At 44.9% G+C, this 26,395-nt stretch overlaps 1 protein-coding gene across 4 annotated transcripts in view; it reads right to left on the bottom strand.

The window, feature by feature from the left end:
• NSD1 (nuclear receptor binding SET domain protein 1) overlaps positions 1-26,395 on the bottom strand; it is a 67,887-nt gene that overhangs the window by 26,736 nt on the left and 14,756 nt on the right. For 3 of the 4 annotated variants that reach the window (XM_075057029.1, XM_075057028.1, XM_075057027.1), the window contains exons 3-12: positions 22,091-22,226; positions 18,901-19,073; positions 14,328-16,908; positions 10,511-10,632; positions 10,074-10,365; positions 8,127-8,236; positions 6,967-7,036; positions 6,067-6,185; positions 1,070-1,213; positions 530-653 (exon numbers count right to left, since the gene is read on the bottom strand). In XM_075057029.1, the coding sequence (XP_074913130.1) occupies positions 530-653; positions 1,070-1,213; positions 6,067-6,185; positions 6,967-7,036; positions 8,127-8,236; positions 10,074-10,365; positions 10,511-10,632; positions 14,328-16,908; positions 18,901-19,073; positions 22,091-22,226 (3,871 nt within the window). The remainder of the gene's footprint in view (positions 1-529; positions 654-1,069; positions 1,214-6,066; positions 6,186-6,966; positions 7,037-8,126; positions 8,237-10,073; positions 10,366-10,510; positions 10,633-14,327; positions 16,909-18,900; positions 19,074-22,090; positions 22,227-26,395) is intronic. The other variant, XM_075057030.1, reaches the window with a different exon arrangement.

Below are 26,395 nucleotides of genomic sequence, written 5' to 3'. Positions count from 1 at the left end.
GTCACATTGAAGGGCTAAATGAAGACCCAACACTTTCACCAGGCTGCATATTAGCACAGCACAACTTCCCAACCTGCTGTACCAATTCCAAAGCACAGGTCTCTGCAGCAGGCTGTTTTTGCCTGCAGCTACAATAAAACTCCAGATCAAAAAAAAAAATTATTATAGCTGTGATTTCAGGCCAGGGAAAAAGAAGAAAAACAAAAATTAACAACCCTACTTACAACATTCCCCCCTTTCCAGTCAGCTCCAGACTCATCCTCCCCACCAGCCCTCTCTCCCTAGTCCCATATAAGAATTTCCGCTTCTCCTTCCCACCAGATCCTGGACATTCACTTCTTCGCACCCCACATGCCTGAATCAACAGTAAGACCACTTAATTAGAAATTCATTATCAAACATCAAACCAATAATCGGAGAACTGAGAGCTAGCTAGCAGCCCTACCGCAGGCATATCACTCCAGCAAAATTAAGCACCAGGTAAGCACACAGCAAGCACCCTGTCCTGCGCTCACAAAAGCTGCAGTACCTGTGGAACACTCATTGCAGATGAATTTGCCCTTTGGCATCTCGGAGAGCCCAAGGCACTGCAGGTGGAAAGCACCACAGCACTGCGCCTCACACAGCAACAATTCTCCTGGCTTCTCGCAGATCTGCAGGGAAAGAAGCACAATGTAAGCTCTGAGCAACCTCCTTCCCCAACTCATCCCAGACAGCAACAGCCTGCGTGCAAGTCAGGACTGCCAGCAGAGACCCCTGTGGAAAAATGCAAAGTTTTCCTTGTGTCAGTTAGTGTAGGTGGTTTGTGCACCACCACTGCCATTTGCCATCCAGTCCTTACTACCATGCATCGGCTAAAATGAATTCTACATTGGCCATGTCTCCCTAACGTCTGTGAACTTTAGCAGGAAGAGACAATGGCAGAGGAAAGAGCATAAAAAGCTGGTTAATTCTACAATAAGCACCCTGAGGCTACCTGGGCTTACGTGGGGCACTAGCATGTCCCAGAACTTACACAAAAACACTTTACAGTGGTAAAGTTTCAAGGAGATTTCTTCAAGGACACTACCTGACACACGTTCTCCTTGAGAGCTGCTCCTCCACCACGCTCTCCCTGCATCTTTTTGGACGAAGGCACTCCATGGTCGTTCTCTGACCCCTCTTCGTTACCCTCCTTGGGGCTTGCAGCGGTCCCGTGAACTGATATCTCCCCCTTTAAAAAGAAATCCAGAATTAGGGCCATCAGTAGTTCCTGTCCTGACCTGCAACCTACAAATTCAGCCACTGAGCACATAACAGGTTTGGCAGTTGGTCTGTTACCCACCCTGGAGAGAACATCCCCCATAGAGTTCCACAAAAAGACTTAAAAGAAAGCAAAGGAAAGGAAAGAGGTCTTAGTTTACTAGATCATTAAAAAATACAGACTCAACACAATTATGTTCTTGTGCATAACTCTCTCTGAGGAAGGAGTCATGGCTGAGGAAGAAAGGTACTGCCCTGCATAGAAACAAATCAGGTAGGCTGGAATAGTCTAAAGCATCCTGCATGCTGATGTCTGCTGGTACTGGAAATGCAAATGAAAAACTTCAAACAATTTTTATTGCAGCTGTCATCCAGCAAATGAGCCAGACTTTTCCCCACACTTGTCTCAGCTTGTCCTAACCCATGTAAAATACAGGCACGCAGGTACTCAAGCCTGCATTAGTATGAACTAGCCAGCCAACACCAAAGTGAACAGTGCAGCGGGGCATTTACCCCACCATCCTGCCTAGGGCAGTGAGTCTTTCATAAGCATCTGTCCTGTACGAGCATCACAGTACTGACTGTAACATCTTATGGTGATCGTAACATCTACTGGTGAAAGAGCATCCTGCCCAGAAGATGGGTTTCAAAGGATAAAGGCCCAACCACATCCTCATGGGCCAAGTCAGAGATCCTGCCATAAGGCTTCCCAAGGTAGAAGGACACCTTCCAATGTGGCCACAGGACCTGCTCAGACACTGTCAGAGGGAAGGAGAGCAGCAGGTATCCTAGAGACACTTGTTTCTACCACAAGATACTGCTGTCCTGGAGCTGCACATGGCAGCACTGCCTTCACTTTTGTTAGGACAGGCAACTAAGAGCTAGGAAATGCCATCCTGTCAGCTTCCAGGCCTCTCAGGTAGAGTCTAAACAACACTTCAGTGGTCTCACCAGCCCCAGCTGCCACTCCAGAGTGGGTGTGCCTTAAGGGCCATTAATGCTGCACCAAAGTGATGCCTTTAGCTAAGTGCTTTGAGCAAGAACATTTTAAAGACTCTGCCATTTTTTAAATATCCCAGATCACAACAGTTAGCTGAGTGATCTCAGTGTGGGGCTGCCAGTTCCTCCTTGGGTGACCAAGCCATACCCAGTACATGCCCAGATACAAACTGTACACCTGAAAGACCTTGTGAAGAATTCAAATTGCTGGCAGGAGCAGCAGCCATCACTCTCATACCTTCAAGCCTGCCTGGTGCCAGGTGTCCAGCTAATGATCACAAGAGGGAGCTTTGCACCACTTTCTATATGGGAGAGTATCAGCCTGAGTTGTGGTGCTACCAAAGCTTGTAAGTTGAACTGAACGCCCTCTGAACACATTATTAGTCTGTGCAAAACAAGGACATAAAGATCTCCCAAAGTTTAAAGTTGGAAGAACCTGGAGTTGGTATTCTGGTCAGATAATGATGCTTCCTTTGCCTGTTTTGTTTTTTGAGTGGTCCTGTCATCATTGTCGTCCCCCCCACCCCCCGCCATGCCCTGAATGTAACAGTATGTTTTTATGAGGGGATATTTTAAAGCCATGTCAGTTCTGTGGAGCAACGATGCACAAGTGCACTGATGGTATATTAATGCACACAGTACAAAGATGAATGGTGTAAGTTGCCTTTATTGAGCACAAAAAAAAAAGCAAAGTCCCAGCTACAAACTACTGCCAGTCCAACATACCTTACGGTGTACAGCCTTACAGACTATCATCACAGTCTCGCTGGAAGGCTGGCAGTGATGCAGCCTGTGGGAATACTGATAAAGACCATATAAGCTGCTGCCACCCTACGACACAGCCCTGGCAGAGGGAAGTGGAAGGTCTCTATGGCACTGGCAAAAATACCATCTAAGAACACAACAGCCACCTTTGCCTCTATACGCAATAGCATCTTGTCAAGCTAAGTGCTATGATACTTGTGCTCCTGCAGCTGTATTTCTGCTAGGAATTACGTAGTCTGCTGCAAGGCAGCCCTCTGGCCCAAACACTTGCTTTTGCTCCTGGAATGCTCCAGGAGCAGCACCGGCGACCAGTGCTCCAAGGACTGGTTACAGCTCAGGTCCTCCTATTCCTACATAGGTGCTCCCTCTTCTGCTCAGCTCAGCAGTGACCTCAGGGTTGCAGGGGTCACTGTAACAAAGAACAAGAGCAGGGTTAATCAGCTACTGGTATGGGCAAACAACATCAGCTATAGCTTCTGCTTACGCTGGGGCCCCAGTGTTAAAGACACAAAGTAAGCTCATCCCCTCTCATGGTCACTGAGGTCCCTGTCAGGAGGGGCAGGGTGCTGGTAAACAAGCACCACCCGTCCTGTGGTCAGTGGCACTAGCTTCCTGCTGTAGCTGAGGTTTCAAGATAGTGTTTTGGAAGGGAGGGGACATACTCAGATTTGCTACAGACAGAGGTATGAGGGATTTAGAACTGGTTCGTTTTTCCATCTTTCTGGCAGTTTCCTACCATGGCTGCTAGGACTCATTGGTTTGAACCCTGATGGCCATGTTTCATGTGTTGGTGGAATGGGAGACTAAAATGCACCTAGGAGTCATATAACATTAACCAGCAACTTCCATCTCAGATCTGAAAGCATTTGCTAGTGGCAATGTTACCTTAACAAGAGAGACCACACTGCCCAGTGGGGCACAGCATGCTCTAGCCCTGCTCTTTCAGCCTAAACCCATCCTATTTGGTTCCGCGAACAGCTAGTCAATCTGCACATTTCACATGCCAGGACCTTATCCTTATTTTAATCAATGCTCCCAGAACCGCATATGGAAGGGAATGTCAGAGTTAGGCAGAATGGGCAAGGCCAGACACTTGTGCTTTGTGAACAGGGAGAAGGGGATTGCCATTCAAGGCCATCACTCAAAAGAAACGGTCACACTGTTCCCCTTCCTTCCCCTACCCAGCATAAGCCCTGCAAAACTACATACCTCCTCTAGAGGGCAGGTGTCTCATCTTGGGTCTTCTTCCAGAGCTATCTCTGCTGCTGTATCTGGCACATCCTCAAAGCCTGGCCTGTTCTTTGGCACAGCCTGACCTTGGCTCACAACCTTGACAACCATTTCAACAGCATTTTCCATCCCCTTCTCTCAGTCTCTTGCTGCCCTGATGTTGTAAACTTGCACTCCTGGCTCCATAGACAGGCAAGGACAGAGAAAGCTGCTTAGTTCAGCCCAGGCAGACAAGCTTTCCTCTGCCCTCTTTTCCTGTGAAAGCAGCTGGATCCAAGGCTTCACTGCAATGTATCATCAGACCATCTATTTCTTCTAGCACCATTCAGCACAAAGTGGAGTTCCTTGCCTGGTGTCTGGAAAGTCACTTAGGCACCAGTGTGGTCCAAATTCCATGTGAAAGCACAATTACATCTCCACAGCACCCCAACACTCACCAGTACCCATGCACTCACCTAAGCCAAGGGGTGCACACTCTCACCACAGTGGCTCAAGAGACACAATCACAGTGAAATGGATGCTGCCAAAAGGTGCCAAGCATTGCCTTGCCTTTTTTTTTTTTTTTGCATGGTTTACCATACCTAACTCCAGGTACTCAACACTGATGTCTAAGGCTGGAGGCAGTTAAGACTCCCTGGGCTTCCTCTGCAGTGAATGATGAGTGCAGGTTTCAGAGACATGGCCTAGCTACTTTGCTGCTCTGAATTGCACCCTCTTTTCTGCCCTATAAAAGATTCAGAGAATTTGTGGCTCAGAGCTGAGCCAGTCTCTTAGTGGGTACCTAACAGCAGACAGTGTTAACTGCCCCCCAGCATTGGCAAAGATAATTGTACAGAATTCCTTGAAACATTATTCCAGATGAGCACACTTCAGAAAGAGCATCAACACCATCACAGGAAGGCTTGCATGGCCCAGGGGTATTACCCCACTTTATCACCCCCATCATAAACATGCTCTTCAAAACGCAGTAGCAGCATCGTGGCTGGCACTGCTCAAAGTGGTGTGAGGTTTGTGTTCTCCTGGAAGCTGCGTAACAACAACAAATAAAACAATATATGTCTATAATTGGCTCCTGAAATACATACTGACTATCCTGACAGAACAGCCTGCTGCTGAACCTGGGCCACTGGAAGTGAGAGGCGATGGTGAGAGGCCCAGAGGTGTCCCGCCTCTCCCTGGAAAAGTCTTGCTTCCCCTACACTTGATGATACCTGGCTCATTCCTAAAAGGCAAAATGTGCTTGTCAGAGATATTTGTACGCCGACGCTGCTGGGATGCAGTAGAAGGGAGTTACCCCAATTATCCCTTTCTGCTGGATGGCAGAATGTAATCAGAGGCTCCTGTGAGCAGTCACATACAGTCCCCCCATCCCCTCCAACGTGGTTCTTAGCTCACCCTGGTGTGCAGGTGCAAGTGGAAGAAGGGGTTGAAGTCCACAGTCTAGTGCTTGTGCTTCATACTGGTGTGTAAAAGGGCAAGATTATCACCACCACCAGAGAAGACCTTTTACAGCAGTTGGACCTTCTGAGGTACAGAGCAAGATGCCAGGCAAAACCTGGTTCCATCAGATCAGAATAGCCTCTCTCCTGGAGAACTATCTGAGTAGCAGCTTAAAAACTGAGCCCGAGTTAAGCAGTCATCACGAAACAGCTACTAAATCAAAGTGGTATCTTCAGCTTCAACCCCAGCTCATGCAACTACATCAGTGGGACAAGCTCCCAACTGACATGCCAGCCAACCAAAGACGACCTGGCCTAGGCTCTGAAAAGTGCCCTGGGAAGTAGCAGACAGGTTATAGGGATGACAACATGTAGGAAGACCCAACAGTACCTCAGAGTGTGGGGTCTCCCCCAGCCCCTCCTCAATTCTCTCCTTCTTGGAATGCATTGCAGCAGAGGTATGGCGCTGTCTCTTCCGCTTCCGCTGCTTCTCCAAGAGCTTTTCAGAAGCTGGGATGCAACAGAAAGACCGCTCAAGGAAAATGCACAAATAATTCCCTTGCTACAGGTGCCACCAGCAAGTTCTACACCCTTTCTGAGAGCTTCAGGCTGGGTCCTACTGTCTTTGAGGGCATAAGGGCTGGGGCAATACGAGCCTCCAGGCAGTCTGCCCTCTGTCCTGCAACCATCGGAAGACCACCGATTCCTACTGGTTTAAGCTTTGTTTGCTAGGCTGCTGAACAATATCACTGCCTTTCCTGAGGCAGCCACACCAGCAGAAAAGAAGAAATGCTACCAACACAAAGCTTACATTACTAATCAAATGCTGATAACTACCTCCTCCCTCCGCAACAAAACCTCATGTTGATACCAATGTGATACAAAGGCAGACGGGGAGGGAGTACAACGCAACTGCACAACCATCCATGGGACAGGGCAGCCACCATTGAGCCTGGTCACAGCATGTCATCAGGCAAAAGACACCGTATTGGTACAGGACCTGTGCTGACAAGTTTTCTTCAAGCACCTAGACTATGAATGAGAAGTGAACATCTTCTCATGGAAATATGAACGCTCCATCTCCACTTTCCACAGGGAAATCAAAGACATAACAGTACCTTGGGCAAACAATCTCGGTACCTCTTTCTTCTGCCACTGCTTTAGCTGAGGCAAGCACCCTCTGAGAGCCCAGGACACATAAGCCCTTACACACACACACACACACAAAAAAACACAGGCACTGATCCAAATGTCATCAACAGTCTACCCGCACAGCCCTCCCTTCACTTACCTTCTCCCAGGTCCGAGAAGTGGGCTGGTGAATAGAGCTCAGAGCTGTCACTCTCTGAAGGGCCAGTGCCCTACAAATACACAAGAGAGTCAAGTCACCAGATGCAAATCAGAGATGCATGTTCCTCAGCCACTCAGAGCCTTTACGAATGACTGCAACATGTAACTTACAGTTCAGGTCATGAATTCATCAGTGATTAGAGACTTCACAAAAAAACATTTGTTTTGTGCGTGTTTGATAGATCGCATATGGAAAAGTCAGTCTCTGGTCAGGGAGGAATGCCAAGTCTGTTGCGTCTTGTGCTCACCAGCATCATCCGCTGTTTCCTGAGCTCTCCCAAAAAGGCTAACACCCCGTAAGCTGCTGGGAACAGAGACTCTCTTCTGGCTTTACACTTTTACAGAGCTTAAGACTGAAATACTTTGGCCTCTGCATTACTGCAACCATGATAACTGCATTAAGACTGTGCCACACAGAGAAAAAAGAAAGGAGGAAAACTTAATAATCAACCTTAGAAACAGTGGCAACAAGTATTGTGCAGGTACACCACCTGAAATAATTCTTTACAAGTTGCTTTTTTCCAAACCATGTCACTGAATATTTTGAGTATGTAGTGGAGAAGAGCAGCATTTTCTTTAACAATCTGCACCAAGCACTGTACACTACATGTGATACAACTCAAGCCTCCATCCTGGTACAAGCTCTGCACTTCTGTACCATTCACCAGCTCACTTGGGAAGGTAACAAAGGAAACACTGCTCGGAGGAAATCTGAGGGAAAAGGACAAAGCCTTAGATTCAAGCTCAAGCTACACTGCAACGTTACAGTGACAGAAAGCCTCTGCACAGAACATTTCTGCTTACACCTTCCCAGCCAGCATCCAGCTGACTCCTTTTCCATATAAACCAATGAAGAGAGGAGATTTTACAGCCAAAACTACCCAATCCCCTTTACAAGTGGGGAGGGGTGAGGAACACATCTGTATTCAGCAGATTTCTTCATCATAACACAGGAACCAGCACCTTTGGAAGGGTGGACCTTTGCTCCTGGGCCACAGCCAACAAAAAAACATAGCCCATTGCACTATGTCTCATTCAGCAGGACCTGCTGTCCAGGCTTGTTTTTCTATCTGGTTTTCAAAAGAGCTGGAAGGAAAGTACCTTCTTTGGGGGAGTCCACTCCTCCTTCTTTGGCATAAAGGCAGTGTCCAAATCATTGGATTCCAAGAGCTTTTTAGTGGGCTTCCTCTGACGCTTGCTTTCGAAGTTTCCTGCAATGAAAGTCTTTACATCAGATAAACAGGAGGTTTCTTCTCTTCAATCAGACTAAGACCATTAAGCAAATATCAGCCAACTTTCAAAACAATCTGCTTCCCCCCCATCTTTGGGATCATAAGCTCCTTGGACAGAGATGCCAATTACCTGTTTCTGTACAACTTCCACAAAAATGGACCTCAGTCTGCCATGACCTTCAAGCATACCACAATATGCAACAGAAAAATCCACCCACAGAAGAGAGACTATGAAGTCAATGCCAGCAGGTAACATATCCTGGCAGCGCAATTCAGATTGTAATTTCCCAATCACTTTGAACTGGCATAAGCCAGTCCTACCACTGACAAATACAGCCCTGCCTCCACTCCCACACCACTCCCACCAGCATTCATGCCGCACATAGTAAACAGGCTAAAGGACATGCTCCTGGTTAAAACTACCTGGGAAAAGACACACGAAACACTCACTGTAACCTGCACCATTTCCTACTCACACTTTTTGCTGGCACCCAGGAAGTAACAAGTTGCTAGGCCTGAGTTCATCCACACTAATTTTGGCAACAGTATAAACTTAGAATGACTAGGAAATGATGATGTTATGAGTGTAAGACACTCCACAGAAACAGCCTGCTACCCATCCCACCCTGTTATCTGCTTGCTTTACTAGCCTCAGCTGTGCCCTCTCTGTGACACACACTTCTGCGTGCACTGCTTATGTATCAGATACCTAATGGAGGGACAACATGGCATCATTCTTAAGGCAAGCCTCTTGGGCTCTGTGTGCTTCAGCAAGAGGCAAGTTTTCTCAGCAGGGGGAAGAGCTATGCAACCTCTGCATACTGGATGTTTACTCCCACCGCTGCACCCTGTACTGCTCTCCTACATCTCCAACCTCAGGTTCACATCCCCAGTTCTTCCTCCTTTAATACTCTACAACTTTCCATTTCCATCTGACACCCACAAGACCCCAAAGGCAATCCCTCTGCCCTCAAACGTAACAGGCTAACTGACCTCCCAGTGACCGTACCTCTTTGTCTACTTGGTTTAATTTTTTTGACCATAGGCCTTTTAGAATAGGAACAGTGTTCTCTCCAAGTTAGCATAGCCAGAACACCAGGGCTTTAACCCTGAACATGTCTTTAGACACTACTAGAGAATGAATGTACTGCAAAGCAGACCCTGATACTGACTCTGTCGGAAAGGGGCAAAGCCTGTCAGACCAGACTCGCTCTTTGTATACCGAGCCTTACTGAAAGCTAAGGCCCTGGCTTGCTGCTACTACAAGTCTCTGACAATTTCTACAGATGTTTAGAAAACCTCTAAGAAAAATAGTTTTTCCAGAGAGATTTCTGTGCTACAATTCCCTGAGCTCACTAGGAGAACAAAAGCTCACCCCACCAGCTATGCAGATTAGACTTTGCATATCAACCTCAGCACAGCAATGTTCATCCAAAGGGTTTTAACAGCAGCAAGAGACCTTCAAGCTAAAGGCATGCCACCGTTTGCAAGCACAGATGGCAAGAACTCAGAGAAGGAGCTGTGCCTTTCTTCATTTGGACAAAGCAGTATTCTGTGCCAGGACCTAAGGAGGACCATCACACACTACAGAAAGCTAATGGCATAAATGTAATCATCCAGCTCACTGGGTCACCCACTGCATTTGCCCTCTCTCACTTCCCAGCACCAGTAACGATCATTGAACAAAGCAAAGCATAAACAAACTAACAGATTAACAGCTACTAACCTTTTCACGCTGACTGAGACAACAATTTCTGCTGAAATTGTGACACATTCACTTATGGGAGGCGAATCACACAACCAACCTCCCACTTACCTGATTTCAGGAATCTCTCTTCTGCATCTGGAGAAGCAGAAACTTCAGAAACATCTGAGGAAGACAGCACCAGCTCTGGAAAACTTGAAGGTCCTTCCAGAAGTTGAGCAGTGGGATCAGTGGAATGGGATCCTAGTTCTGAGAAGGAGCACTCTGCTTCAAGGATGGGAGGGCACTCTTTGGTTGAAGGTGGAGTTGAAACCAAAGGACTCTGCCCCCGCTGGGTATTTCTGTCAGGACTGCATTGTGCAGGAAGACCTCCTTCAAAATCAGACCTCACCACAGAATTCACCTGGCATAGTAAAACACACTGGTGAAAACATTCATCCTGCATGGCACCGTACACAGCAAGAACTCAGTCACCAAGAACACACCAAAAGCATGCAGACCAGAGTCCCAGAGCAATAACCATGAAAAGCACATTAGCCTTCACCCACCTTTTGCAATTGCTCCTGGCCCTTCTTTGATTTTTTCTTAGGTGCAAATAAGTGATCATATTCTTCTGCATATTCCAGAAGCCGTTTACTTGGCTTTCTAAGGCGTTTCCTCTCTGAATGTACTAAAAAAAAAAGGAAAGCAGCTTCAAGACTGTGTTTCTGAGACAATCACAAGACAAAATTCTCCTCATGATCTGTAGATAGTAGTTGTTCCTGCCTTCTCCTCCAGAGGCTCCGTGTGGGAAGAGCCCTGATACTTCTTCCTCTTTGATACAGCCTTATAATTTTGGAGCTTCCTATTTTCCACAGTCCTGACATGGGAGGTGGACCTAAGGGACTTCAAGCAGTTCAGGTAAGAAATCAAAAAACATGAGATATCTGACTGAGAGGCTCCTGGAATTTCACCCAACATCTCCCTAGACAAACTACACCTAACCTTCTTGCAGTACTTTTACCAAAACCTAAGACCATTAGCAACTTGGACTCATCATGCTACTTTTGCTGTTAACCCAAACTCCTTTGGTTTTAGTGCAGGGGCACAGGAAAACACTGTTTTCCCATAACACGGTTCAGTCACTAGTTTCACTAGTAACATATAAGCCTAACTCCCTCCTTTCCCCTCCCCTCCCTGGCATATTTTTGCATATACTACAAGAGCCTTGTAGTCCCCATCTGCTACTGCAAGCCCATTTATTGCCTTTGCTTCCTGACAACAGGTTCCACAATGAGATCAGGGAGTGAGTAGTCCTCACCAGCGACTACAAGCTCTTCAGGGCTCATATGTCTTCGTGTTTGCACAATGCTGCACTATTGCAAGGGAAACCCGGTAACAGGTGTTTCCTCGACACAAACCTAACCACCCATACTGTACCACCTCAACACCCCAACACATGGCAAGCTCCAAAAAAAGAGCCCTGATGCTCTACGTCATCTCTACTCAGCAAGCTGCAAAAACATGACGATGCAAGTTTACGTCTTGTTCTCACTTCCTGGAATACCTCTGACTTTTCCTCTTGTTTAGTTTTCAAAATTATTAAATAATATTTAAAATATTAAATATTATTAAATTATAAAAAATTAAAAATATTTTTTAAAAAAATCAAAATATTTCTCCTAGTCACGAGAACATTTGCAGTCTCCTGGAAGTTTAGGAACAAACAGTAAATACTCTCTTTGCTTCTTTTGATGTGCAGGAGGTGGCTTTTTCTTCTTTAAAACGGAAACATTTTATAACAAAGCATTCCAGTGCAACACTTCAGAACAGGGATGTTGGACAAGATTGCTACACTTTATTGTGGCTTTGTGGTTAAACAAGCATGAAAACGTCAAACTTGGCCAAAAGAGAAGAAAGGAACAACTTTCTCAAACACAGCTATTTTCAGCCTCTATTAACACTCTGCACAGGTGTCTGGGTGAAATACACATTTCAGTACATAACCGGTTATATGATGAGTATCCTCTACTGGACAACTATTTAGAGCCCCAAAGCCATGCAGTAGAGCACCACAGGACTGTGCCAGAAGGGCTGGCTTAACTGCATTTTTTTTTCCCCCAAAGCAAGTCCTGTACAAGAATCCCAAATGCAGTCTGATTGGCACTGGCAAATCACATACCTGACGAAACTATTATTTATAAAAATGTTTTACATCAGCAAATTCCACCAATCTTCACTTCTGCCTTATTTGCTCTAAATTGTACCACAAAGTTTGTAGCAAAAATATGCCAAATGTTGCCATTCAACTATGAAGACTTTATATAGTTTGAGCTTAGTGGAAATTACACAGTTGTGACTGCAATACGTTGTGATCTCTTACACTGGTACTTTGCCTGCTGTGGACGAGGATTAGCCATGTTTTCTCAAAGCACTGGCAAACAGAGGAAACTCCTCTTCCATAAGCTGCAGTTAGTCTAACTTCCAGCATCATTCTCTCTACTTTCTATGTAATTTCTATGCCTGATATAAAAGGAAGACTAGTTTCCACAAATGGGCTTTTCACAGCATTAGAGGTTTACTCACTACCACCAGCACACTGGGGATGTTACAGCAGTCCAGACAGCTCCTCGTACACAGAAGCTCCGGTGCCTCCCTATGGCACATCTGTATAGATAAGCTTCAAGCGTGCTTCAAGGCTCACATGCTATTTAAAGCAGAGGAATTAGATTACACTGTGGTTGCTGATCTGCCACTTTTGCAGGCAAACCCAGGCCCTCACTCTTGCTGCATCCCTGTTTGCATCACCAGGACAGCTCTGCGTTCCTCTCCACCAATGCCACCTCATCGAGGAGCCTGCTGCTGCCTTCCTCTGCCGCTTCTCTCCTAACATTACTACCTCTCAGCAGCTCTTCTCCTCTAGCTCTCTCTGTAGACTTGTATCTTCATCTCACATAGCAACACTACAGGGATGCTTCAACTGCAAAACCATCATGAAGCCATGAGAACCCAGCTGCATCTTAGTGCAAATGAGGAACTTGCTCCCTCTAGCAGGCTGCGACATTCCTGCGGCAGAGCCTTGACAGCCCCAGAACAATGTGCATCCTCTCACCTGCTCTGTGAAGACTTAAGTCCTCAAAACCACACAGCCACAGCCAGAGAAGTCAGTGAATGATTAAGCTCGTCATGATTTCAAACCGGAACTTTTACCCCCTTTGTTACACCCTACGGGCTCGTTTTCTGTGCCTGCTGTGACTTGCCTTGGGCAGGTCCTTTGACCACCAAGCCAAGAGCTGCCTTTCCCACACTGAAACAGAGCTGCAGGCAACCTCCAGCAACCACTAATAGCAAAAGACACCAAAATGTGCACTGAGGGAACACATAAGTGACAAAATGCAGAGGTTGAAAATTCTGTCAAGTTACATTAATCTACAATAACTGCAAATAAATTAGAGCAATTTAGTTTGGTGATCTATGTAAAAAATAAATTTTGTTGTTTTCATTAAGGTTTGCTTCCCCAGATTCTTTGCAGAAGCCTGAGGATGGTATGTGTTGAATGTGGTTCTGCTGGACCTATTCCCTACACACACACACACTTTTTTTTTTTTTGGCTTTAACCAAATGGCCCCATCTCTATGGGAGAGGGACGGCTGTCTGACCTTGCGGTCCTCAGAAGCAGTCTCCTTCCTAGGCCATTTCCCTTCCAGTGATGCTGCCTTACTTCTGCCTGCCATCTTCCAGAACCACCTCCAGCCCAGGCTCCCTGGCAGCTTCCCTCTCTTCTGTTCTCCCCTTCACCCCTCAGGCAACCACACCAGAGCTGTAAATTAGGAAATCTGTGGGGTTCCCCAATTTGTTATTAGCAGCTAATAAAATTCCACACTAAAACGCCAAAAAAACCCCAACACTTTGTCTCAAGGAAATCCTACAGAACAAACCAAAGACAGACTTTATGTCAAACAGCACTAGGGCAAAAAAAAAGTAAGAGCAGCCATTGAAGCTCAGTTTCCCACAACTTTCTAGCGCTGATCTAGCCAGCTAACACCAAGCATGTGGCTCTAAAGAACACATTATGAAGGTCTAAGTTTAAAAAAAAAATCCAAACTCTGAAGGATGCTTATTTTACCTTTCACTGTGGAGGAACTAATTATTTGTAATGTATTTAAACTTTCTGACCAAAAAGCTAAGCAAAATCCTGTAATTGCTCTGCCTGTTTTGTTCTCCATGCTTACAGAGAACCCAAAATCAACATATCACGCTTTCTTCAGCTCAGATGTATACATCTCCATGTTGTCAAACAGCCCCAAGTTCCATAACTTATATTTTAAATGAAAAAGTATAAAATGTATACAAATACACACTCTGGCGCAAGTCCAGCTCCCTTACCTTGTGCAGAGAATTCAGACTGGGGAGCAAAGTTGCCAAGCTCTGTTTCTGAGTCCATCACACTGTTGTTTGGCTTACCACATATATTCAAACGTTTCTCAACTAAGTCTAAATGATTCTCATAGTCCTGATCTGTCAGGTCTCCCTCAAGCACCTTTGAATGAGGGGAATGCCTACGTCCCAAGCACTCATTTCCCTTCAGTGAAAAGCCACGAGAATTCAGGCCAAAGGCACTCTCCAAGTTTCCTTGTTCCCTAGATCTACTGATGTGCTTATTAGATCTAGCACTGCTTTGGTTAAAACGCTGCCATCGCTTTTTGGGTGCTACGTGATTTATATCATTAGACTCATCACCAAGAGAGCTCTCACTATTTGCCTCTGAATCCAAGTCTGGACTCTCCCCATTTTCAGCAGAAGTGCAGCTCTCAATATTTCTACCAGCTTCAGGTCTCCTTCCAATACGACCTAAATTGTCATCAGATAAACAGGCAGAGTCTTCATCAGTTGAATGTTCTGTTAAATCAACAGACTCTTTCCTCTCAGTATCTTCTGCTTCATTACCTAGAGGACTGGTAACCGAACCATGAACGCGGAATGCATGTTCTCCTGAATCTCTGGATAACCGACTTAGCAACTTACTTGGCCCTCCTGGTTTTAAGTCCTTTCTGTTTGAAAATGTTTTATCTCCAAGCTTTGATGACTGCTTAGATTTTGAACAGTTGCGTTTGGGCATGCAATTTGTGCCATTTGTCCCAGAAACAGCAGTACTTGCGGGCTCCCTTTTACTAGTACCAATCCCTGTCAACTTGGTTGGAGGATTGCGTGAAAATGAGGAGTTGCTTAGAGCGGAGTTTGGATTTACTGTTTCCTGGACACAATCTCCATTTTTTTCTATTTTATATGGGGGACCTACAATAGACAAGGACTTCAGACCACTTGTAGAATTGCTTGCAGAACCATCAGCTGTGCTGGTATTTCGAAATGGGACTATATTTTGACTAGTCATCAGTTGCTGCTCTTTTGTCTTACTGTCATGCATATCCTTCAACATCATTAACAAGGTGCTGAATTTGTAATCTGGTTCAATAGGCAAACGACCATGACCAGAGGCGGAAGAGAAAAGTAAAGGTACTGTGGCCTTTGGAGCGCCAGAGTCACTAGCATCATCGTTCATGGACCGGTAAGACAGCTCCTTCAGCTCTGACAAGACATGTTTCACCACAGCCGTTTCTATTTCAGCAGAATCCCTGGGTTTCTCATGCATGTTGTTTAACAGTTTCTGACCATCAACTTTCCCGCTTCTCTGAAGAGAATCTCTCTGAAGGCCAGAGAAACCTTTGGTATCAGAAGAGCAGCGATTCACGCCACCCTCCTCTTCTGCACGAGAAGGCTCCAACCCAGCAACTTTTTCTTTATGTTTGCATTTTATGCTCCTGATTCGGGGCAATTTCACGCTTTTAGGTTTTAAGATTGCTTGATTTACAACAGCAGGCCAGGAGCTGTCCTTGGAAACACTTTGGGAAGTAGTGTGCTTCTTTGCTAGGGAAAGATTGTCATTCCTCACATCTGAAGAGCGCTCAAGAGCCGTCAATGACATCTCAGCATCAGAGAAGCCTACTTCAAGCTCCCCATCTGCAAATTCAGCATCAAGCCTGCTGGTTAGTGAACCTCCCAGAGGTTTGCGATCTCTGTATGACTTCTTCCTGGCCCTTCTGCTGCTCTTCTGAGAAAGATACATGGAAAGCTTAATGTTTCCACTTGACGTCATAGGAAATTCCTTCTCCACTTTATCTGAAGAATCACTAACTTCAAGAGCACTAGAGGCTCTCTCTGAACTTTGGTCCATGGTATCTACATCACTGTTCCCACCATCTGAGAGGGAAGAGGATGAATCCGATTCAGTTTGCTTTTTCTCAATACCAGCATCAGATGCAGAATAGTGTATTTGTAATTTGGAACTGCACAAAATGCCAAGGGAGCTCTTCTCTCTCTCCAAAGATGCACTGGAAAACAAATCCCCTTGGAGAGTGTTCTTCAGAGCGTCACTTTTACGATTCTCGTAGCCCGGTTTCAAAGGTGTCTTTTCAAAACGTCTTTCTCCAAAGGAGGAAAGCAAATGGTTTTCCCTGGTGCTACTGGATGCTGTTAGGCTGTTGGCAATCCGGCGAAGTTCATGAGACGCGTGTTTATCTGGTAGGTCCCCAACAATCATGTTTCTAACTATGCTCTCTGGCATTTTTTCTTTGATTTCTGCCCTAGATGCTTCCCCTCTTGCACCACTCTTTTTTACTCTAGTCCTTTTTCTGCTGTCAGAGCTTTTTTTCACATGTGGCTTAATGTGCAATTTTCCTTTTTCACTGGCTGGGTGTCTGGAGTCAAATGCCAAGGATTTAAAACAGCCATTCAGCTGCCTGTCCCTTTCTGCTCCAGGGCCATTGGCATAGTATTGCGACTGCAATTCCTTCTCACTATCCAGCTCGCTGGAGTTCTGGCTGCACTTTTGATCCTCTGGCCCACCAAGAAGAATGTCTTCTGCCTGTCCAACACTGACTTCCCATTTAGCCATAAATCTTTGAGGAACCTTAAAGTTGGAGGAGACAAAAAAAAGAGAAAGAAAAAATTTGAGTGGGTAACCAACAAGATAAAAGTGAGATTGAGGTGCACAAGGCACGGAACAGAGTGACAGTCCTGCATTTTGCATCTTTAAGACAATCACATAGATCCCCAGAGACTGCCTAGTGGACACAGAAAATACTGCTCCTGGATAAGTGTCCTGCACTCCTGCTGAGCCTAATAAAAATCCCTGTGCATTCCCAAAACAGCAAAGACGTCCCTGCAAGCACAGGTCTCCCAGGAACCAGATGTCCTCACATCCCAGCACACCCTGAACACAACAGCCTGGTAAAGGGGAATGCATATGGTATGGATCCCTGGCACAAAAACACAAAGCAACAGCCAACAAGCCTCTCAAGACAAATGCAGCATCATTCTCCTCAAAATATTTGAGCAGACGTGTTTGCTTTTGCTCATTCTTTATTCTTCCTGCATCCCTTGAACTCGGAGCACGATTCAATCTTCCTTCTCCATCAACTCACCTTGGTACAAACATGAGATACACACACATATCTAAAGTGTACTCTATCAAATTCAAGATGTCCATTACCGAGCGGTCTCCCAGCTTTAACTCTGTACTTTTAGTATAAAACAAAAAGCACTCTGCATACTGGACAGGAACCTCTGCTAATGTCTAAAACCAGCATGAAACTTCTTTCTGATCTGCATGTGTAGTTTTTGGCTGTACAACAGCGAATCAAAGGCTGCACAACTGCTCCTAAAATCAAAACCAATTCCAAGGCAGGAGGAACAACTCAAATTTCTGACACTTTTCCTTTAAAAAACCAACACACCAACAAAATCTCATCCCAGCAGATTAAAGTTTTATGGAGCTTTATAGCAAACCAGCCAAATACTCTCAGCTTTGCATCAGATCTTGGCTTCCAGGGATGCAAAACTGGACATTTATGTGAGTAACAAACATTTGATTCCCTCTACTGCATCCACACTGGCACTGCCATTTACATATAGGACGAGATTCTAGCCACACAGCACTTCTAGGACCAGGAAAGTTGCTTGGGAGCATGTAACTAATTGTTAACAGGCTGGGAACACAAGGAGAGAAGTCCTTAGACAAGATACCGAACATGCCCTTGGAAAAGGAAAACCCAATGAAAGCATTACACCTGGGCGCTCACATCTGCAAGAGCATGTTTAATCTGATGGTTTTGCATTAACATGGGTTAAGTACTTAACTGCTAATAAACCTCTTGGAAAAAGAAAAACCAGACCCTATGGCCTAGTATGACTATCTGCTCTCTTACAGTAACGCAGTAGCCTCGGTACTTCTTCACTTTAGCAATTCTAAAAAGTTAATTTCTCCAGTCACCTTCCTAAAGATGTAGACCAGACCCCTGTGTCACATTACATTATACTGGCTACAACTGCTCAGGGCTGTTATGTTTGGAAACGGAGATGATGCGATGAACCACAAAACTCATTCCCGCAGGCTCACTGACAAAGCATTTTCCAAGTCAAATTATAAGTCCTCACAGGTTTCTATACAGAGAATTACTGAAGCAGGGCTAAAAGCCCCACTGCTTTATCTCAGTCAGTGACCTAGTGAAGCGTGCAACTCCACCTCTGCTTCAGATCAGCCAAAAGAGGCTGCCAGAGAGCACAGGAAGTTATTTAGAAGCGCGCTGTAATAGACATCAGGAGAGGGCTGCGCTGCTGAACAATCTCACACCAACAGAGGCCTGACTCCTCTGCCTCTCAGAGCTGTCTAGGGCAATAAAAGCAGCAGGCCACACCCCAACATAAAAGAGAGCCTAGAAACTCCTGGCAGCTTATAAACTATGCTCGTTGTAAGGATGCAAAGAATCACTTCCCTGGCCGCATTGCTGCAGTGACTGCCACAAAAGAAAGCTGCTGAAGTGCAATTCCAGGCATAAAGGAATACTTTGTACTGTGCAGATTCAAAGAATCAAAAACATATTAGAGAAAACAGATCTTTCACCTTATGTTTGTAGCCTTTTTCCTTTTGCTTTCCTCTTCTCCGAAGAACAGGCAGCTCTTCAAACTGATGTCTTCCTTCAAAGAGTACAATAGCTTTCCCAGCAACCCAGGTTTTCTCTGAAGGTTCTCCTAAGGCATCCACATAGTACTCTCGGTATGGTCTCCGATTGGAAACTATTTTGAGAAATTTAACGTAATTAACCCTTTGCATATAATAAAGACACACAAAAAGAATCACAGAAAGCAGTAACAATTTGCCAGTTAATTTTCAACGACTTTTTGCTTAATAACATTCCCACATGAATGCCATTTCTGGGGATTTCTACTCAGAACTAAAGGAGACCCCTTTGATCTCTGCTGTCTATATTCTGTGTTGCTAATCTCTATTTCTAAATATATTTTTTTCTTACAAACAATTGATTAAGAAGTCTAAGATGGGTCATCTCCTTAGACCAAAGACTACAGTTTGGTTGCAAAAAAAAATTGAAAAAATATCTAAGCATGTTTTTTTCCTTAGAAGACAAAACATACTAGGCAGGACATTTTCTTTACTACTCCCTGATTAATGATTAAACAGTCCAGTAGACTTGACCATTGGGAAAAGGCAACAGCGTGCTGGCAACACCCAGAAATGACATCCTTCTGGATAGGATTTACTCATACAGGTTGAACCTCCCCCCACCATGATATATCCCATCTTGCTCAATGCTTTGTTACAAAACAAACTCTTATTTAGAACATAAAACATTAACAGCAGTATTTAAGTAAGTACACACATGCACAAACACTCTACAAGGACTAGGTGCAACATGACAAAACATAAGCTGCAATGAGTATCTCCATACTTCAGGCACGAAGGTGCAGAGCAAGAGAAGAAACTCAATCATAAAGGCACAATCAAAGATTTTTTTCAAAGGTGCTTTCTGTGCAAGAATGCTGAACAGACATGGTACAATTAAGAACTGAACCAGTACTGGGTGTGCTGGTGAAAAAGTACAGGTCACAAGCATTAGAACAGAGCAAACAAGGCTTGAACAAGGGATATAAACTTCTCCCTGCATTTCGTTGCAATGTGTGCTTCACGTTCTCTTGGGAACACCTTCACCCTCTCAACACATAGCCTAGACTTCGCAGCCCATTTGGTTTGTGCTGCCTCTTCCAGGAGTGCCAGCACAGTGCAGCAGCCTGGCCTTTAGCGATGCTGACACTGAGATTCTGACCAAGACCACTGAGAGGATGACAAATAACGACCAGGGCAACACCAAACCAAGGGTAAAGATGATGGACTTCACCCATCCCATTGACAGTACTGGGACTCAAGCCACTGATCCTCAATATTCCAGCTCCAAAAAATCTTAAAGTCAAGAGCTTGCTGAGAAAAGGCAAACTGCTTTAAACAAAACACCATGCCTTAAACCTAAGACAAGAGAAGGTTTTTGCACAAGTGATGAGTTTGAAGCAACCTGCCTTATTTTGAAGGGCTTGTTCCCTTGGCAACAGGAGAGCCAAGGCAGGAGGACTGTGCTTCCTATGGTGCACACAGAGCCCCAGCAGCTCCCCCTGCCCAAAAGCACCAGAGTTCAGATGCATCCAGCTCTGTCACCTCAGCACCAGGGAGGGGAGATGAGCAGATTACATACAGCCACAACTGGAAAACGCAATTTTCCCCAGAGCTCTATTGGTTTGAACACGAATAAAACATGATGGGAGAGTCTATCATGTAGCTGGAGATCAGACCTTGCTGGAATTTGTTAATAGCATGTTTCCTCCCTGCAGAATTCCTTTCTTAGAAATCCTTATACACAGGCTGAGGGGGAATTACTGGACAGCTATATACATTAAATCCTGTCCAACACTTCATTGGGAAGGATGTAAGGGGAAGAATATATGTCTAGCATATCTTCCAGCAACATCTTCAACAGGAATTTGAGAGCTCAAAAGGGACTATTTAAAACAGCACATTCAGTATTATCTAGAATGAGGATGAATGCCTCCCAAAGGATGAAGGGGAAGGCAGACAAATAGCAAGGAAGACTACAGCAAGCAGACTTGGGGATGATGTGAGCACAATGTAGGAAAAGCTACTTCATGTCTCTAGAGAAAGAGCAGAGGGCTCTCAGCTGATGGCCACTCCAAAAAAAGACTACCCACTCTCAGCACTTGGTTCTTAGGCTGGCAAGGGCCACAAAAACTGGAGAGAAATACATTGGTGAGCGGTAATCTCACCAGTCTACAGAGCTGTCAGCGGCAGACAGCACCAGTTCAAGAGGTTTCAGTTGCCCACAGAACAAAAAGAATCAGAAAGGGATACCAAGAAGAAATAAATAAGCCTTTTCATTTGTGGCAGTCTCCCTATGGCAGCTAGTATGATCCTAAAAGAAAACCAAACAATCACTTCCCCTCTGTTCTCTCCATCACTCACCTACACTTCTCTGTGTTGAGCTTGTAAGACTCTCTTCCTTCGCGGCTCTCCCCTGTGCTCATGCACACACAGCTCTCATTTCCCCCATCTCTTCCCCTCACACTCAACTGCCTCTTAGTCTCTCTGACACACTATGCCCTAAACTTTCACATTATGTGGTTCCATCTCCAGGTTTTTCCAGTATTTCCCCATAAAAAGCCCCTTGCTTCCTTGTGCCAAACAAGACCAAAAAAATTTCACTTCCTCACACACATTCCCATCACACCTTCAGGCATTCAGCAGCTACACTGCGCTACCCCACACCCTGCTTCTCAGCCTCGCCAGCCTCACATTCTCCAAGCCTGGCTCACCGTCCATGTCTTCACACACTCCAGGCTTCCCCAGCTCTACTTGCCCACCTGTTGCACATCTCTGTCCTTACCTCTCTGATCCACCTCCTTTCTCTCTGCTCTTTCTCTGCATCCCTTTTTGAGAGGTTGCTTGTTCTTCTCACTGCCCTGAGCTCAGCCCAGCTACTCATCCTTCCTATACTCTGAGAAGGAAAGCCTACATGTCCAAAAAACTACCTGTGCCACTTCCATCAGCCTCAGTCCCATCTTCATACTGTCACCTCCCTGATCTAGGTCTACTTTATAGATCCAGGTCTTCCACGCCAGAGTCTATTTCTTCATACCTTTCAAGGGCCAGGAATGTTTTTTAAATTAATTAAAAACTGCAGCACCTTGCCATACACAACGCCTCCACTTCATGGTCTGAACAGATACAGTACCTTTCATTTTTGAGTGACAGTCCAGCACTGGGTCATGACAAATTGTGCATGGCCACCATGGGCGTCTGTTGAACTTGGCCCAAACAAGATCCCCAACTTCATACTTCACTGGAGTAGGTTTCTTCTTGGCTCGGATCTTTGGGGAAAAACCAGAACACAAGAAATCACTAAAGCTCCAGATGCTTTTAAAGAGATTTGCCTCCCCCCTGTGTGCAGATTACATCTGGCCACCAGAGACATTTACATTAAAAAGCAAGTCCTGATTTTACTTAGTGGCTGCTACACCTTCAAAGAACAGGATAGTTCTCCCCATCCTTCTGAAAAAACCAAAACAATAAACTAGGGTTTGAGAGGGTTTTTTTGTTATTTTTTAGTAAGGAACATGACCTCTGGTAAATGACTGCACTCAAACTTCACACACCTGAGCAGATAAATATTTGGAGTCACTGCTAGCCCCCATTACTTCACTAACCAATTTGTTCATTTCAAAGCTTGCAGTGTACAGAAAAAGTAGTAGTAAGAGACAACGAAATATTCCTGACTGGAAGAAGGTGATGAGAACAGCAAATTTAAGTGTTTATCAATTGACAAAAAAAAAAAAAAAAAAAAGTTGGTATGTACAAGCTCGTAATCTCCCTGCTTCTCAGATGTGCTCAGGAAAAAGCTTCACCATAAAGTATTTGAAACCAAAGGCAGGTACAATCAGAGAAAAACCTTATGTCCTAATTTTTAGTTTATGAGCAGAACTGCCATTGCTCTGCCCAAAACTACAGAGCAGGAGAAAAGGAGCACAATGGCAGTCATCCCCCCTCCAGGAGATGGACATACGGGCTTCGCCTGTCTCCAAAACCCGCTCACAAGTATCAACTCTGTAGAAACAGTCACCTGAACCCACTCTGTTTCCCACAGCTGCGCAGAAATCACGAGAATGTCAAAAATCTTTCAACACACAAAAACCTAACACTGCTTAATGCCATTTCTGTCTGGCTATCGAAGAGCAGATCCTATGCTGTTTGCTAAGTACGCACACTCTCTGACTGGATGCTGCACTACCAGCAGGACCTCTGCCAAGAAGAGGATTCAGGAGCTTACTGGTGTTGTGACTAATTGAGCCAAGACAGGGTACAATAGGTTTTCAAAGGATACAGGAGTCCCTGTGCCCACATGTCAAGTATCCTGCCTGTTTACTGGCACCAGCCCACGACACGTCCCAGGTGGGTTCAGCATTTTAAGAGCTTGAAGAAGAGCTGCAGGTATTATTCTTGCTGATAAGCATCAGCAATGTGCTCATTAAAGCTGTCACAGCACAAACACGCACCTTCTTACTTCACTTCTCCATCCTGCTCACCACCCTACCCAAGATATGTCTCCTGCAATTTCACAGTTCAATATCCTATCAACTAAAATGCAACAGACCTCTCTAATAAAAGGTATATTCCGCTTCAGGTTGAGTTTTATGGGTTTTCTTCACATGGTTAAAGAAAATACAAAAGGATAAACTCCTCTGTTACATGAAAAAAAGCAGGTAATGACATTACAGACTACATTGCTCAAATTCTTCTCAGTCATCAAAAGCCACGCAGTAACTTATCGCTGAGCAGGAGCTCAGTAACAAGGAACGTGAAAGAGCACAGGACAGGGGGCTGCAGACTCTCGCTCTGCCACTGCACTGCAGCCTCCGTGCCTCCACCTTACCAAAGACACAGGCTTTCTGGAACAAAAATAGCCATCCATGAGCATGGGAACCAAAGGTGCTGCCTTTGCTGGTGCTTTTAAAATGCAGATGTGCTTTCAGATGCAAAACCTCCTTTTTTTTGTCTGTTCCCAGGTTGTGGTCTTTTTATAAATGTGACTTTTGCCTCTTTTTTTTTTCACGTTTTTCAACCGTAGGCTTTAAGGGGCACATGTATCTCATAACTGATTATCTCAAATGCAGTGCACAGTACACACACAATGTATGTGCATCTTACTGACAACTGTAACCTGAGCACTGTCAGCTGGATGGAGCAGCAAAACTATGCTGGAGATTTGCCAAAGCCATTCACACTGATCCACCTGAGGGACACCCACAACCCCTGCCTAGAGGCAAGTCTGCATTTAAATCAACTCTTTGTCATCCTCTAATGCCCCACACAGGCGCCTGATGAAAACGTGGCTTTCAAGAAAACGATTCAGACAATGCCTGAACAGTTATCTCTCTTTCTGAGCAGTCCACAGCTATTCTCATTCCTCCCCAGTTTGCTCTCCCTCCCTTCCCTGGCACTAGCAGTCAGATGTTGGCCTCATCATCACCCACAAAGGCCCCACTAGCAGGTCGAAGAGGCAGATTGGGAAGCACCATGTTCCGATGTCCTGAGTAAGAGCCTTTGCAGTAGGATGCACTGCAGCAAGCCACCGTCTTGCACTATTTTCCTCTCTACTCTCCCCAAATCCTAGCATCAGGACAGAGATGCCTTTACATTTCCACAGAAAAAAAAAAATCTGCTAAGGAGTTCTAAAATTCGTAACATTAAAAAAAACTAGCAGAGGAGTGAAAACAGCAGTTATTTTCATTTCCAGGTAGAGTGAGTCTCTTCCTTTAAATTCTGCTGTGTGATGCTAGAATTATAGCCCCCAAGGCATGTATTTCTTGGGTCAGAATACAACAAATTTCATTCCTATGACAACTAATGTTTACTATGCCAAGATCAAACTGCTAATATATCCCAATGGCCAAAAATTGAGCCCTGCAGTAATGATGACTTTTCTGTGAGCTAGGGAAAGCTCAAGGCTTTTTTTAAACACAATGCACTTCAGATGTAATCCCTACACATGGTCACAGTACTGAATGTTTACCTACAGAGCATGGAAATGTTCAAGCATTTAAATAACAACAAAACTTCTGAGCCACTGCATATCAGTTAGGTACCATGTTGTAACTCCAGTGGAGATACGCTGATGAAATTCAAAGCAGATGAAATTCAAAGCACGCAAGAGGTTTAGTGAGGAAGGGAAGGACAGTGCCTTGCTCCATCAGTGAGCAACATCACGGTTTGTGTATTGTTAGAGGTTCTCCTAAAAGGAGTCAGTGCTGTCTGCTCTGTTATCAACTGTTTGGCATTAATTTGCTGTTCAGATGGGACAAGTGATAGCCTAAACTCTAGAGGATACACAGCATTTCAGATCACTTTGTGCTATTTTTTGAAAAAACAAAAACATACTTGTGGATGTTTTTAATCAAATCCTCTCCATCAGTGCAAGACCTCAAATGACCACTGATCACTGAGGAAGGGGTCACAAGCCAAGGTTCAGCAGAAGGATTAAACACTTCTACCTTGGAAACTACCTCCTGAATTTGTACTATGCCAAACACACCAGTCTTTGCAATTCACTAAGTGAAGCTGAGCACCGGCTTTGAGTACTTCATGAGAAAGCAGGCTTTCTCACAGACAAGACAACTACAGCAGTATCTCTACGCTCCTGAAATTCTCACCATAAGGCAAATATGAAACATGTAGAATCATAGAATCATTTAGGTTGGAAAAGACCTTCAAGATCATCAATCAAGCAAAGAAAGCTAATGTTTCTAAGTGAATTTATTATTGTACGCATATGGTCGGTTCTTGACTGTCTCTCACCAATCTTCTTCCTTTTAAAACAACCACATCATCAAAAAGCAACAGAAATAATGCTTGTCCAGTAACCACTTCTGGCTACATCACTTGAAGCTGCTGTTCAATCCATTAATCTTGCTGGAAGAAGTGACACAAAGCACAAGTCCACAAACACACATATGCTGATAGCCACAGGGTGCACCTTTCTTGCAGCACTGGTCATCTCTGTGTAACAACTAGAGCAGTACCATCACCTCCAGCACAGCGTGGTTGGCTGCAGACGCCCCATATGCCCCAACAGCATGACTGGGGATGTGACTATCTTGGCAGAGCCACGGTAAAACCAAACTGCATGCAAAGGGGCAGACATATATATTGTTGCAGGCCAACACTTTCAGTACCATGTACCAAAAGAGCCTAGCTGCCCAGAGTCCAAGCACCAAGCTGCAGCCATCATAGCCCTGCACACTTCAAATTCAGACCTGCTTTGGAAGGCCATCATGGAAATGCTTGGCAAAAATAGCCCTATTATAGTTTATTCCTGACTTAATTATAAACATGACATTATTCAATGAAGCAAGGGACAGAACATGCTTTTGGAGAAAGGCTGGGGCAGCAAAAGAGATCGTGTGCAAGAAGGATGGAGAAAAGCAAGAAGGAAGCCACTGACCCCCAAGAGTAATGGAGGAAGATCCAGCCAAGCCTGTTTCAG

The sequence above is a fragment of the Buteo buteo genome, chromosome 24, assembly GCF_964188355.1.
Source record: "Buteo buteo chromosome 24, bButBut1.hap1.1, whole genome shotgun sequence".
In the NCBI taxonomy this organism is placed as follows: domain Eukaryota; kingdom Metazoa; phylum Chordata; class Aves; order Accipitriformes; family Accipitridae; genus Buteo; species Buteo buteo.
Note: the sequence above shows the minus strand (reverse complement) of the source record. Positions and strands in the feature narration are given on the sequence as shown.